This window comes from Chionomys nivalis, chromosome 20 (genome assembly GCF_950005125.1).
Source record: "Chionomys nivalis chromosome 20, mChiNiv1.1, whole genome shotgun sequence".
Taxonomy (NCBI): domain Eukaryota; kingdom Metazoa; phylum Chordata; class Mammalia; order Rodentia; family Cricetidae; genus Chionomys; species Chionomys nivalis.
Genome location: NC_080105.1, coordinates 21,525,611 through 21,540,908, shown reverse-complemented (window position 1 = coordinate 21,540,908; position 15,298 = coordinate 21,525,611). Strand labels below are relative to the sequence as shown.

The 15,298-nt window shown below is 38.0% G+C and overlaps 1 protein-coding gene across 3 annotated transcripts in view; it reads right to left on the bottom strand.

Annotated features, from left to right (window-relative positions):
* Positions 1-15,298, bottom strand: part of Galntl6 (polypeptide N-acetylgalactosaminyltransferase like 6) — a 1,046,769-nt gene that overhangs the window by 561,485 nt on the left and 469,986 nt on the right. For all 3 annotated transcript variants that reach the window (XM_057752992.1, XM_057752993.1, XM_057752994.1), the window contains one exon: positions 3,161-3,327. In XM_057752992.1, the coding sequence (XP_057608975.1) occupies positions 3,161-3,327 (167 nt within the window). The remainder of the gene's footprint in view (positions 1-3,160; positions 3,328-15,298) is intronic.

The following is a 15,298-nucleotide window of genomic DNA, read 5'->3' as shown; positions in this document are numbered from 1 at the left end:
ATCAGAAATAATTTCCTCAAGGGAACCCAACAGTTTCTCTATGTCTTTACAGACTTAAAACTTGTCTAGCTTACCTGTTCTGAGTTTAAAGAGCTCATAAAATATGTAAGCAATGTAAGGTTGTAATTTACGAAATTTTAAAAAAACTAATACATGCTTATAGATCCTTATCAGTATACTATTAATCACGACATATCTATGTATAGATATGTCAAGTTCAAAGAAGTATCTCCTGTCTTGAAGCTTCTGAAAGTAAGACCAGCCTTAGGATATCTTCCTTACCTTATCATAGTAAAAATCATCTTTGGAAAACATTCTGCTAAATGTGCCTTAATTCCATTTGCATAACATTGGCAGATAGCATGGTCTCCACTTTTAATAAATTCTTGGAGGCTTATTTATTTAACATTTCTGTAATGAGTTAGTAATCTCATATGGACTATTCCTTCTGTTTAAGTACTCAAAAGTTTCCAAAACTTATGAATTACCATAATTAGTCATCACATGTTTCTAGACAATTCGTTTCCGGGAATAGCTAGATGACAGATGAATAGAGAGATCGATGCATAAATATGAACTTTGCGGAGTATATTGAGTGCAATTACAAATATATCCTCAAAAAAGAATGGAGATCATTTGAGAGCTATAGGGGAGTATATGGTACAGGCAAAGATGAAGGTGAAGGTGTTTATTTTGTGCTTTCACCTGAACATTTGTCCATCCAAGACACATAGTCATCATAATGTACATGAGGAGACATACTGTCTTCTCCCTTTAATAAACAGGTGTGACTCCGAAAAATTAACTAATATACTCAGTGTGCATAGTTAGAAGTAGTTGGTAGAATTATAAGATATAATATAGGATTATAAGATATAAGCCAAATAAATTTATCAAAAAATTTTCATAATACCAAGCAAAAACATGGAAGAAAGTTGTTTTCCTGTTTCATATAATTCCATAAGTATAACCGAAGATTATAGAGGCATTCTTATCACTTATTTCTTGCAAACATTTAGTTGTACATTTCATTACAAAATGTGGCTTACAGCTGGATTTTTTTCCAATGAAGAGCTACTGGGTATATCAACCAGAGCCCAGGGCAGGCCCCATGCCCAGAAGTAGTTGGCAAGAACAAAATAGACTCTTAGTTTTTTATGTGTGTTTTTTGTTTTGGTCTTTGTTTTGTCTGATTAGGTTTGCTTGTTTGTTCTGCATTTTTACATTTTGTTTTTATTGCTGCAGTTGTTGTTTTTGAGAGATGAAAAGAGAGACAGGAAAGAGAACATAAAATTGGGTGAGTAGAAGTGAAGCAGATTTGGGTAAAGTTGAGGGAATGGGAAGGACTGCGACTAAAAAAAATAGTCTAAAAAATTAAATAATAAAATTAATAGAATATTTACCTCAAAGTTTTCCATAAGCATTTGGTTATTTTCCTTTTAAAATGTCCAATAATAAAGAGAAAGATCACCATTACTGTCCTAACTGGCCCTGCTTCTGTTATGTGGTATCTGTATCACTAAACACAAAGTAGCTACTGCACCAAAAACAAGAGTAATTTAGAGTTAAGAAACTTAAGCACCATTGATTCTTGTCATCTACAGAATTTCAGTTGAAATTTGTCTGAATATACTCTGCAAACTATGCTCGAAAGACATTATTTTACTGTCATGCATTTCCTACTGTAGTACCACAGGGCAAAAATTCTGTTATAATAAACAGTTTCCTAGAATAAAATTAATTATGCAGAAAATTACCCACACATATACCGCCTAATGTCCTCTGCCACCAGTCAACCCTAAAGACCATTCACTTGACGATTTTCAGCCTTGGATTTTATTGTATTTTTTTTGTTTTATAAATATGGTTTTAAATTTATTTCAATGCTTATGTTTGTATGAGATAAATGTGGATACTTTGAAATTTTTAACATTAATGATAATAGAACTAAAATAGTGTGTTATTTAATTTTAGAGATATGTGATTACTACAGTTTTATACTTAGGATTTTATTTTGAGATAGTATTAAATATATACTGATCCTAAGCAACAGAATGGAGAAATCTCTGTAATCAAAGAGAAATAACCAAGGTGGCCACTTACACCAGAAAAGAATATTGATTTTATTCAATTTGACATATAAAATCCACAACCTACTGAACTTTGGCAACCCTCCCATGAGTATTTCAAGTCAATCTTCCTCAATATAGCAGCCTACGTATCCTTCTATATAACTTGTCCATGCCATGAAAAGCATGATGCTTTGTTGCAGATCTAATTTCCAGAAAACACTTCAGCCTTATGATTTCAAGACGGGTTTGCTTCTGTGATGAAATAATAATATTGACACAAATAATCTATTGCCACTCATTCTTGCAGATGCCATGTTAATTAAAGCACCGTAAGCAGTACACTTTATTATAGAAATGCACACACACAAATATGTGAATATCTTCAAACCTCTTCATCATCTACTTATGCACACTGTGATGGGCTCTCCTATCACTATATTATTAATTCCTCATTTCAACCAAATGTAATTTAAGAATTCCCACTCTCAACTAGATTTTATAATTTTAATCCCTGCCTTATGAGTCAAACTGGTTTTACTTTAAAGGTAATCATTAATATTGTGTCTAGTTTTCTTTTATGCTGCTACAGCAAATTGTTTCTGTGATACTTAGATATGATAAAAAACTGAAACCATGAGCAAAAGTATATATTCTTGTCCCTTGTAACTTGTAATGTTTGTAAAATCACACAAGCATGCCTTGAAAAATGTATCAAGCTAGTAAACAGCAAGGCACAATACTATTCAGAAATAGAAACACACTTTGGAAACTTACATGAATAACTCTATTGACATGTTCCTGCAACAATATAGTTTGCAGGTTTATCATGCCTGAAAGTGGGCTTGAGGCAATTTCCCGTACTGCCTGATTTTCAATAGAATGCAAAGCATATTTATTACCAATGACATCTCCAATGCTAGTAGCTACTCATTATGTTCCTTTTGCAATTGTCCAACCTTTTTCTTCAATCACAACATAGGGAAAACCTCATGATATGCTTTCAGATGGGATGAAAAAGAAACCATCTCCCTCTTTTCGTGATTATATGCGATTAGAGTCTCAGATAACATGTTACCAATGCAGCTTACCTCTATCACTGAAGTCGTCGACTAGAATGATTTCCTCTATCAGACTCTCCGGGGTTCGGTTAATTATACTGTGTATGGTCCGCAGGAGAGAGGTCCAACCTTCGTTGTGAAATGGGATAATGATGCTGGTGTTTGGCAGCCTTTCAAGGTACATCTTGTGCTTACAGCTGGGGGAAATAGGGGAAGAAAAAGATGTCCAATGTAACACTGTTAGCACAGATCTCACGCTGCAGTCTATTCAGTATTTTATAGACAGTGATAAAGTCATGGGTTTGTCTAGTAATTATCAACCAGGGATTGTGAATTATAGCAGATATTCTCTTCATTCCTGAATCTTTATTTGCTCCTTCTCGCGTACTTTAAAAGATATTTCATATCTGGGTGGCTCAAATATTTCAAGATGTTGAGATATTGTGCTCTTAATAAGGCTTGTATGTCGTATGTGTACATGGGTGTGCACATGTGACTCATGCACGTGCATGTGTGTGGTATACATCTGTGTGCATGTATGTATGTGGATGTGCTTGTCTTTGTTTCCACTTTATCTTTTTTTTTTTTTTTTTTTTTTTTTTTTTTTTTTTTTTTTTTGAGAAAGGGTCTCTTACTGAATCTGGAATATATCCCATTCCAAGCTAGAGTGGCTGGCCAGTAAATCCCTGATGCACCTTTCTCCATGATTTCAGAACTAAGGTTACTGGAAGGTACTACTGTGATCAAATATGTGTGTGGATAGTGAGGATCTGAACTCAATTCTGTGCATGTGTATAGTAAGGATTTTACCCATTGATCCATTACCACATGCCACCATATTTTTATTTAATAAAAATAAGTATAAATCACAACTATTTCAAATAATTCCCATTGAAAGCATAATTAAGGTTTAAATGTGATTCATGAATAGTTTTGCAAATTAACTTCTTAATAATGCTGTTGAATTATTTAACTTTGACTGTGATATATTTCGTTAGGTTGATGGCATTTATGACATGACGGGAGAAGAAACCCCATGCCTTAAATGAAGATGTAACTCTAAATGACCATTTACTTCTTATAAACCATGTGGATTTAATAACCAAATAAAGATAGTGTTACATTCCTCAGGAAAACTTTAAAAAGAAATCCCAAGGTGAGAGTTTTCATTTCAACACAATCTGAAATAATTTTACTTTGTATCCTTATATAAACTGCTAATTATATAGGTTATTATGTTAAAAATATTTACCATAAATAGATTTATAAAATAATGAAAAAAGTTGGGAAAATCATGCAAATTATAGTGAACTGTGAACAATTGAAATATTTCAAAAATGTGAAATTTATTGTAGGGTAATTTAAAAGGCCAAAATAGATGTATCAGCATTATCTAATGGAACCGAGTGAGGCAGATGATTTTGTACACAATGGAAAAATATGTAAGTAGAGCCAGTATAACGCCATACACATCATAGTTATAACTTCTGAATGAAACCAAAGGTTTGAAATAATTGTGCTTCTACACATCCATACATCAGTACTCAAAATAATTGACTCTACTCCATGAACTGGCACATTCTATCATGTTTTAGGAAAGCAAATGATAAATCTAGGAAAATAAAAGATTTTCCAAACATGAAGACAACATTTTGTCCATATCAATTGCTTATGAGCTAAGAAAAGACTATATTCATGTATTATTCTCTAAATAGCAGGTCCATGATGCTAAAAAGAATGCGAAAAGCATTGCAAAATCCAATAAAAGCACAAAACTATGTGAGACATAGAGCTATGAAAGACTAACCCAGTGTAATACAAACTTTCTCTCTTAGAAATGTTTTCAATAATCTCAATCAGCATAAACTCAAATTATTATCACACATGAAAAGTGAAAGGCATTTTCAATTTATTCATTCAGTGCTTAACTGAGGGATCTGTGTAAGACAGAATCCAAATTGGAAATAATCTTAGTTTAGAGTTACCATTGCTGTGGTGAAACACCATGACCAAAAACAACTTGGGCAGAAAGGGTTTATTTCTTTCACCCTCCCATATAACTGTTCATCTTCAAAACCAGTGAGAGACAGCACTCAAGCAGGCTAGGAACCTAGAAGCATGACTGACGCAAAGGCCATGGAGGAATGCTGCTTACTGGTTTTCTCCCTCTGATTAGGTTAGCCTACATTCTTACAAAGCCTAGGGCCACTAGTCCAGGCTTACACCATACACTTAGAGGTGGGGTGGCCTCTACCACTAATTACTAATTAAGAAAATGCCCTACAGACTTGCCTACAGGCATATCTTATGACGATATTTTCTTAATGGAGGTTTCCTTATCTCAGATGATAAACTTGTATCAAGTTGATATAAAACAACCCAGCACAATTGGCCCTTTGTCAATTTAACACACACACACCACAGTAAAGCCACAACCTTTCCTTTCTTGTTCATCCACAAGATCACACATTACTATAAACATCACAATATAAAACATTTTGCAAACTTAAAAGGTCCATAATCTTACAAATTCACTTTAAGAATATAGGCTCTTTATAAATCCCAAAGCCAATTTTAACAACCAAAGTTTCTTTTTAAAACCAAAAGTCTCTTAGATGTGTGTTTCTAGTAAATAAAAAGTAAATTTAATACTTTCTTATTTCAAGAAGGAATGACCAGGGCACAGTCATAATCAGATCAAAGAAACACCAAACTCAACCTCCAATATCAGTGATTCACTTATGTGCTTCTAGGATCCTCCAAGGGTCTTGGTTCCATCTCACGCTCTGTCATCTGAAGCAAGCCCAGCTTGTTTTCCAAGGTTAGGCAGGCTCAACTCCATTATTGCTGCTGTTCTTGGTGATGATCCCATGTCACTGTCATCTCCAAAATGCTGGGGTCTCTTGCTGAAACTAGGCTGCACTTTCACCAATAGCCTCTCCTGGGCTCTCTTCATGGTGCCAAACCTCAAATACTCTGAATTACCTATTTAATCCTGTGTCTTCAACTGTTACTAAGGCTATACCTTCACCAATGGCCTCTCGTGGCCTCTCACAGGGCCAAAGCTTAGCTGTTCTCCATAATTCTTTCATGAGTTCAAGATTCTTACCACAACCAAGTCAGCTGCTAGAGGAAGGTACACCTTGGCCACCTCCTCCACACAACTTCGCCTGTTGACTCTCAGGAAACGCTTCTAAGAAGATTCACCTCAGGGATGCTGATCACTTCCAAATGACTGCCAAATATCCAGCTTCAATTGCCTCAGTAAAGCAAAGGGTTCATTTCAGTAGTGCTGATATTTTGCTTATTATGGCTGTTCTTCAGCCCCAGCTGCCCAGAACCACAAAATCAAAATTTAAAATAGCAAATGTGCAACCACTCTGATAGTCTTTAAACAACTCTCAAACCTTCTTCTGTGGTAGCACAAACCAAGCGTCTATCATGTGTACTTCTCTCAATACTCCTTCAAGTTCACATAGAACAGCATGCCAGTCTTTGAACACTCAATAGTTTTCTTGCCTAAAGCTCTGAATTCCTCCCACAATCCTCCCCAAAATAACACAGCCAGGCTTATCGTAGCAATGTCCCACTCTCATTAGCATTTCTGTCTTAGTTTAGGGTTACCTAAAACACCATGGCAAAAGACACTTGAGGAGGAAAGATTTTATTTCGCTCAAACTCCCAAATAACAGTTTATTATAAATAAAAATAAACAAACAGTGGGGACAGGAACTCAAGCAGGGCAGCAACCCGGAGGCAGGAGATGATGCAGAGACCATGAAGGAGTGTTACTTACAGGCTTGCTTCCCTTTACCTGTTCAGCCTGTTGTCTTATAGAAGCCAGGACAACTAGGCCAGGGATGGCACCAAATATAATAAAATATGCCCTCCCTCATCCAACTGATGATTTAAACAAATGCCTTACAAGACTTCCCTACAGCCCTATTTTAAAGAGGCATGTCTTTAATCTACCATTCCTTCTCTTGTTTGACTTTAGCCTGTGTCAAGTTGACATAAAAATATTCAGCACAGAAAACAATGAATATAATGAAATAACTTAAGGACACTCACAATAACATAAGAAATGCAGAATAAGAAACTCTGTAGCATTTGCAATAGGATATATAATGTAGATGTTTAACTGCATACTATAGGCTACGACAAGATGGCCCTTAAAGCAATTTGGAATGTCCTCTTGAATTTCAAATATTCTATCTTGGTTTTCTATTTCTTTAATAAAACGTAGACGAAAATCAGCTTAGGAAAAAAAAAAGGGCTTCAATGCCTTACTTTTTATAATTCATCTACATGGTAACCAAGGGAGGAACTGAAGCCATGAATCTAGAGGCAGGAAGTGAGGTGGGGGCCATGGAGAAAAGTTTCTTACTGGCTTGGTTTGCATGGTTTACTTCTTTTCCTTCCTTATACAATCTTTGGTCATCCACCTGCCCAGGGGTGGCACTGTCCATGGCGTTATGAGACCTTTCATATCAATCATAATCAGCATTTTATGATTGAGGATAAAGTTAGGAAGTTCATCTTGAACAGTCAAAGTGTCAAAATATCCTGTAATTTGAAAACAACGTACATTTGTATATAATACACAACTGTCTTTCATCTATTAGTAAGGCATCTGTTTAATCGGTCACATACAACCCTCTGCATTTGCATGTAGATTAGGATAGAGAAATGTTTTGTAGGGTCTAGGGTGTAGGACAGGAGGAGACTGCTTGTTTAGCATGTGTGAAACCTTCAGTTCAAACTCAAGTTCCTGTGGAAAAGACAGTTAATGTCAAAGATCTATTGCTGGAGGATCTTAAGTGATGCCAGTACACCTCAAATAAGTCCTTAGCACTTACTCTCTCAGTACAAACCATGCACCTCACTCTAAAGCTCAAGGATGAAACAAACACATCCATGAACATCTCTACATTGGGGAGGCCAGATATTCTGAGAAGAATGAATAACCACTCGAACACAAATCAATTAATGAAGAATGAGAGTTGGAGAATTAGCAGCCTTTTGAAGGGATAGCTCTAAAGCACGTTCTCAGCTGTTAGAGATTCCCCCACAGGGTTGAGCCTCAGTTGCCTCCAGCGAAGAGCATCTTGGCAACACACTGGATTTTATCTCTTCATGGTTCCCCTCTGTTTTCCAAGAGTGTCTGTGATTATTTCATAGAGAAGAACACTTCTAAAACTATTTCAGTCATTTATTTTCATCTTAGGTCTGCTTCTACAGTGAATTCAATCTTAATCCTGGACATATTAAATTATTAAAATTATTTTATATTCAGGAGCAGCAGTCCTTAATTATGAAATGATCAAATTAATAAATAACTCTTATTTTGTACTGAAATTCCAGGCTTAATTATTTATCCCATGTTGATGTCCAGCTTTTAATGCTGAGGTTTCGGGAATTAGGAATGTTCATTTCTTTCAGGTTCAATATAATCTGTCTCTTTCTGTCTTTGTCTCCCTGTCTGCCGTGTCTCTGTTTCTGTCTCTTTTATATATCTCTGTCTGTCTGTCTATCTGTCTGTCTCTGTCTTTGTCCCCTCCACTCGTCATACCTGGTCTCAGGTAGCCCAAGTTGACATGAATGACACTGTGTAGTCAAAGATGGCTTTGGCATTCTAATCTTCATGTCTCTATCTCCATAGGTCCTGTGATTATAGGAATTCAGTGCATGGCTTTCTCTCAGTTCTTTTCTAAACTTATGCTTTGATTTGTCTGTACCTATAAATATAACTACAGGGTTCTACTAAATATGTGTATAGTACATAAAGGAACTAATTCTAAATAAGAGATTACAGGTATTTAAACTGTTTTCTTTCTATAAAACCTTAGCAACTGATCTTTTACAATTAAGCTACATTACAAGGTCATTGCTAACTCATATCTGATGACTGTTTCTCTGATACAGAAATTATAATTTATAGTAAAAGTAGATATGTAGAAAAGGATTGTTTGCCAATGTGCTGGCTAGATATGTGGTAACTTAACACAAACTAGAGTCATTTGGGAAGAAGGAGTCTTAAATGTATGCCCTCTTAACTATATTTGGTAGGCAAGTCTATAGTACATTTTAATGAGTAATTGATGTGGCAAGGTTCTGCCCATTGTGGGTGGTACCATCCCTAGTGTAGTGACCCTGGGTGCTGCAAGAAAACCTGGCTGAGCAAGTCGTGAGGAGCAATGCAGTAAACATCACACCTCCTGGGCCTCTGCATCAGCTCCTGCCTTCAGGAGCCTACTGCAACTTCCCTCAGCAATGAAGCGTGGCCAGAACCATGTAAACTGAAAACTTTCCTCCCCAAGTTCTTCATGCTCATGAAGTCTTATCACAAAAATAGAAACATAACTAAGACAAAAATTGGTACTAGACTGCAGGGTACTGCTGTGACTGGCCTGATTGTATATTTGTGGGAGAAATGTGGTAGTTTTGGAACTCTGGACCATAAAAGCCATTGAATGTTCAGCGCTTAGTGAGCTATTGTGGGAACGTGGAAGGTGATCCTTATAGCAATACAGATAATGGAGTCCTGGACTCTGAAGTCTCTGCGGGAAGCAAAGAATACTGGGGACTTTTATATAGTTTTTTTTTTAATTACTAATATTTGGTTCTGATCAGTAGGTGATTAACAAGAGGCTAGAACCACAGAAATGCAACCGTCTATTTACTGGTACCATTGATGCTGGTTAGCTGGAGAAGAGAAATTAATGGCAATTAAGAAAAATAAACACAACCAACGTACAGATTGAAGAGGTTGCTTCCATGTATTTAGGAAGATATATGTATAACAGCAATTAATGAAAAGGAAAGGCCACAAATTTGTGAAAGAGGAAGGGGGATTAGAAGGAGGATAAGAAAGAGGTGAATGATGTAACTATAGAATAATCTCATAAAGAAAGGGAAAATTAAGAAAAGAAGAGATCCATAGTGATTAAGAAGAGACACGCAGCAGTGAGTCCAGTAAATCTAAGACTATTTCCACAGGGTCAGCACACAAAATCTGTGGCCCAGAGCGAGCCAGCGGTGGGTCTCATGCTGGATGCAGCAGTTGGCAGTGTGTATGAGCCACACAAGTGATACTGGCTATGAAGGAATTAAGTAGTAATGTGCAGCAGCTGAGGCTTAGCATTGAGAGGCAGGGTTGGAGTCCCTGAAAAGAGGCTTTTGCTGGAAGATTCCCCTCAGTAGTAGTAGGACTGCAGAGGTCAAGGGGAGTTCAAGTGTGGTATCATGTGGCAGAGCCAGAGACCCTTGAGGGAACAGGAGAGGCTATTGGTGATGGCATAGTCCAGTTTACAGCATGGGACTCCAGGATTTTGGAGACACTCCTACCAAATGATGACAGCCAAGGACAGCAGCAGTCATGGAGTGGATCCCTGTGTTCTCTCAAGAGCAGAGCAGTCCTCTGGTGCTTGGGAGGGTTCCAGATGTTAAGAACAGAACCTGCTTAAAGTAAAGTAAAGTCCTCCCCTTTACTGACCTGGGAAAACTAGTCTTGCCTCTTGCTGGCTACTACAGTGGGTGGGTTCCAGATGTTAAGCACAAAACCTTTTCTATTGGTGAACTTTGACTTTGCTTTGATTTCATTGTATCTGCCCTGGTTAGGCCCTCTTGGAATATGAAAGTATTTACCTCAGATATGGGTGACCTGCCTACACTACCACCTGAGATTAGGGTGTCATCCAGGCCCAGGCTGCTGCTGAGGGACATGGCTGGGTACATGACCCTGTACCATCCAGGGTCCAGACTGACATATGTGGCTCTAGTTACCACCTAGCACCATAAAGAAGCCCGGGGTCAAAGCAGCAACCTGAGTCAAGGTTGGAGTCTGAGGAACAGAATGCATCAAAACCTCAGTGATCTGGGCTGCTACTCAGTGATATGACAAAGTCTGGGCCCAAGCTGCAGTTGAGGGTAATGTCAGGGTTTGTGGCTCTACTGCAGGCTGCGTCTGTGCTGATGTTTCATGCTCCTGGTACTACTGAAGACTGCTCAGACACCAAAGATCAAAGATCAAGTTAGTGTCTCGGGGCCATGCAGCCGCTGGGTCAGTGGTGACATCTAGACCCAGCAGTAACTTAGGAACATGATCTCCAATATCCTGCTGGGGGTCTGACCCAAGGTCCAGGTCCTGCATTGCCACTAACGGTCACCTAGATGCCCAGGGTTGGAGTTGCAACCTGAAGCCAAGCATTTGGTAGTATCAGGAGACTACAGAGCTGAGGGAACCATTCCCACCTGAGTGGCCAACCCTCCACACATATCCAGGACGTCCTCTGAGCCTAAGTTGCTGCCAAGGGCCATGTTTGGGTCCATGGTCTAGCTGCAGCTAGGGTCTATGTTGGTGTCTGTGGCCAGTGTCGTCTCAAGAGGCCTAAGAAATCATGTGAGATGAAATCAAAGGGTTATACTGAGCCAAGTCCTTCCTTTACTGACCTGGGAAAACTAGTCTTCCCTCTTGTTGGCTACTACAGCAGGAGAGTTGGCCCCTGCACTCAGGAGAGATGCCCCCCGCCACTCCTCACCAAAAGGGGAGGATGAACCTATCCGGAGGGCATACATGTAGAAGAGCTGACTCCACCATTGCACCCGAGACAGGAAGCCCGAGTATTTGAACTGACTTATTTGGCTAAAACTGGGTCTTGGGTTTACCCACCCTAGCATCTACCCCATTTAGGTCCTGTTAGAGCATGGGAAGGGATTGGCCCTGTGGAATAATACCTGCAAGACTCAAGACCCCAGAAGATCTCTGGTGAGGATCCAGTGAGGCTGGTGTATGAAAAACCAGAGGCCTTGTTCTAGACAGATCAAGGACTCATTGCAATAAACAGTTGCCAGTCAAGCTGATGGGACAAAAAGGTATACTATATGACACATTGAGGCCTCCAATGCCACTAGAACAGATGAAGAAGTAATGGAAGGCAGGAGAGAAGCAAAGATTTTGCAGTTCCTGCTGTGGATTTTGTTCTATTTTGATTTATTGAGGATTTTTTTTTCTGGTTATTGTTGCTGTTGCTTTTGTTTGTATGCTTGCTTAATTTGTTTTGTTTCCTTTTATGGGGTCACAGCAGGAATGATGGGGGGATATGTGGAGACTTGGAGGTCAACAGAATTGGGGTACATGATGTGAAACCCCAAAGATTCAATAAAAAAGTTAAAAAAGAAAGTGTTTACCTGATTTTTGTAGATGTTGTTTTCATAGAAACCCAGTTATGAGGCTTCAGATACAGAGAAACTTTAGATATTTTAAAGAGAATGGCCTTTTGAAGTGTTTGAATTTTTAAAGTCTGTGGGACTTTAAATTTGGGGACAGTGGGAAAAGAAGGTTCTAGTTAAATAGTTACGTGTTTCTATGATAGCTCCTTTTATGCTGACTTTACACAGCTAGAGTATTTGGGAAGAGGACTCTTAGTTGACCCCTGGGTTAGTGGTCCTGGATGCGATGCGAAAGTAGAATGAGCAAGCCAAGCAAAGCAAGCCACAAGTCAGCACTGCTGGATGGCCTCTACATCAGCCCCTGCTTCCAGGTTCCTGCTGTGTTTGGGTTCCTGCCCTGACCTCCCTCAGCAGTGGAGAATGCCCAGAGAGATGTAAGCTGAAATAAACCCTTTCATCCCCAAGCTGTTTTTGATCACCATATATTATCACAGCAATAGATACCCTAACATGAGCAGCATCTGCAAGACTCCCTCAGTTTCATAATGTGTTATGATGCGTTAAATTAGATAATCTATACAAAGCACTTAGGGCAGTACTGGCTTTGATCCTAGGGAACGATTTGTTAATGATATCTTATTTATTACAAGCACGTTTACTATTTTAGGTGTTTTTCTCTTATATACCAAATCCTCTATAGAATAAGGAAGGGAAGTCAGAGAGACAGGAATAGAACAAAGGCATGTGGGAGACACTCAGGACAGATAGAAAAAAAAAAGAATAAATTACAGTACGTTCCCTTAAGGGTTCACACACCAGTGGACAGACACAAAAGATGACTGGACTCAAACGAGACAAGTGACATAATAAATAGCATACAAGCAAGGAGAGCCTAAAGGAAGTATGACTAAGTCTGTCTGAATGGATTAGGGAAGCCTTCATGGATGAGTGTGTATGTTGAAAACAGATCATATAATATCTTGAAAAAGATTCTAAGGAATTCTGATGTTACCCTCTAGTCAATGTGAAGTATTTCAAATATTGTTAACCATGTGGAAGACAGGACCATGTTTACACATTCCTCTGGTGACAGGGTAGAAGACAGGAGAGACCAGACACAGAAGAATTATGGATTACAGAAGTTTTGGCCAAAAACAATAAGCTGTGCACATAATTTTTTTTTTTTTTTTTTTTTTTTTTTTTTTGGTTTTTCGAGACAGGGTTTCTCTGTGGCTTTGGAGCCTGTCCTGGAACTAGCTCTGTAGACCAGGCTGGTCTCGAACTCACAGAGATCCACCTGCCTCTGCCTCCCAAGTGCTGGGATTAAAGGCGTGCGCCACCACCGCCCGGCTCGTAATTTTTTATTTTAAGGAGGAGCAATCCCTTTGTAAAAGTGTTTAGTCTGATAGGATGATAGTCAGCTATCTTAGTCATTTTCAGTATTTAAGATGCTTGACAGAAGATCTAGTTTTCCTAAGAATACTGATCTGTATGTTTGAGGTTTGATGTCTGGTTGGGATGAGAATGGAAGTCTATTAATTAAGCAGACAATATGTAGCCATGAGACAGTGTGAGAGTTAGGTAAAAGAGAATCAGGCTAAGGGTCATTGGTAGGGCATATGTCTAATACATACAAGCCGCTGAGCTTATTCCCCAGATCTGCAGAAAAATGTAAATTAAAAAGCTATTAAAACTAAATTAAGTAAAACAAATTTAGTTTAGCCTTCAAATATCTGGCATGTTTACAAACACAAGAAAATTGGAACAATTGAAAACATTTGTTGGCATAAATTTGCAGACTTGTGAGTAAAATGTCTCTAATGATTTGATTTCATTTTAATGTACTGTTTTCAAAATGAAATTAAGAGTCAAGAGTGGTTTAGGGATGGGGACATTTCTTTGTTGAACAACACTTATATAAGTGGATAAAACATTTCCTTTAAAAATTTCAACTGTGCCAGGGAGAGAAAAAGAGTTTAAATTCTTTAAAATTTTAGTTGAGAAAAACAGAAAGTCTTGAAGACACTTAGAAAGCTGACAAAGCTCTAAATTAGTCTGCAAATATTCTGCTAAGCCTTTCACAGCAATGAAAATAAATGTCAGTGTTAAATTTCTCACTCTCTTATGTTTTTCTAAAACAAAATACACAAATATTTTTTGATAACTTTATATTGGTCTTTTCAAAGCAAGAGATTTTAAAAAGAGTAATTGAAGTAATAGCATTGCTTACTTAAAATGTATTTAGAAAACATTTCATTCATCTTTATACTAACTTGACTTTCTTATTTTATTGCTTTCCCGGGAATAGCCATTAATTCTATTATAACAAAGCTTAGTTACAAATGCATGAAATAACTAGACACTGGGTGAGAGGGCTTATGAGCAAGTCTAAAGATCTTAGTTCAGATTCTCAGCACCCACAGAAATGTTGAATGGCAGCAGGCTACCCTTCCCAAAAGAACATGGCAGAGGGTTATTGAGGGCATAGGGCATTTTTCTTTGGCCTGTGCGTGATCACCCAAAGGTGTAAACATCCACAAATCCATGTGAGCACACACACCCCACTTGCACACACCATGCGCCCACTCTCAAATATATACACACATAAGTGTGTTTACCTTTTAGTACTCATTCCAGGTTTCTGGTATTTTTTGAGCTCAAGCTGTAGCTCACATTGCTCTGGAACTAATTGTTTAGTATAGGATGGTCAAGAGTCCAAAGATTCTTAGTGTAGACATTTTACCACCACTTAAGCATCCTTCTTCTTACTGTGGCTGTATACTTGTGTTTAGTTTTTGTAACAAAATCAAAGCTTCCCCATCCCTACAAACTTAAATCTGTGACAGCAGCCTTTGAGAACACTGTTTAAGTTTATCCAAAGTTTGGCCTTAAGTTTTCTACTGTGTGCAGCTGTGATCATTAAGAGTAATATTGTTCAAATCGCCTTATATATCAATGTTTAAAATAAACACATTTAAACAATAAATACTATTTCTG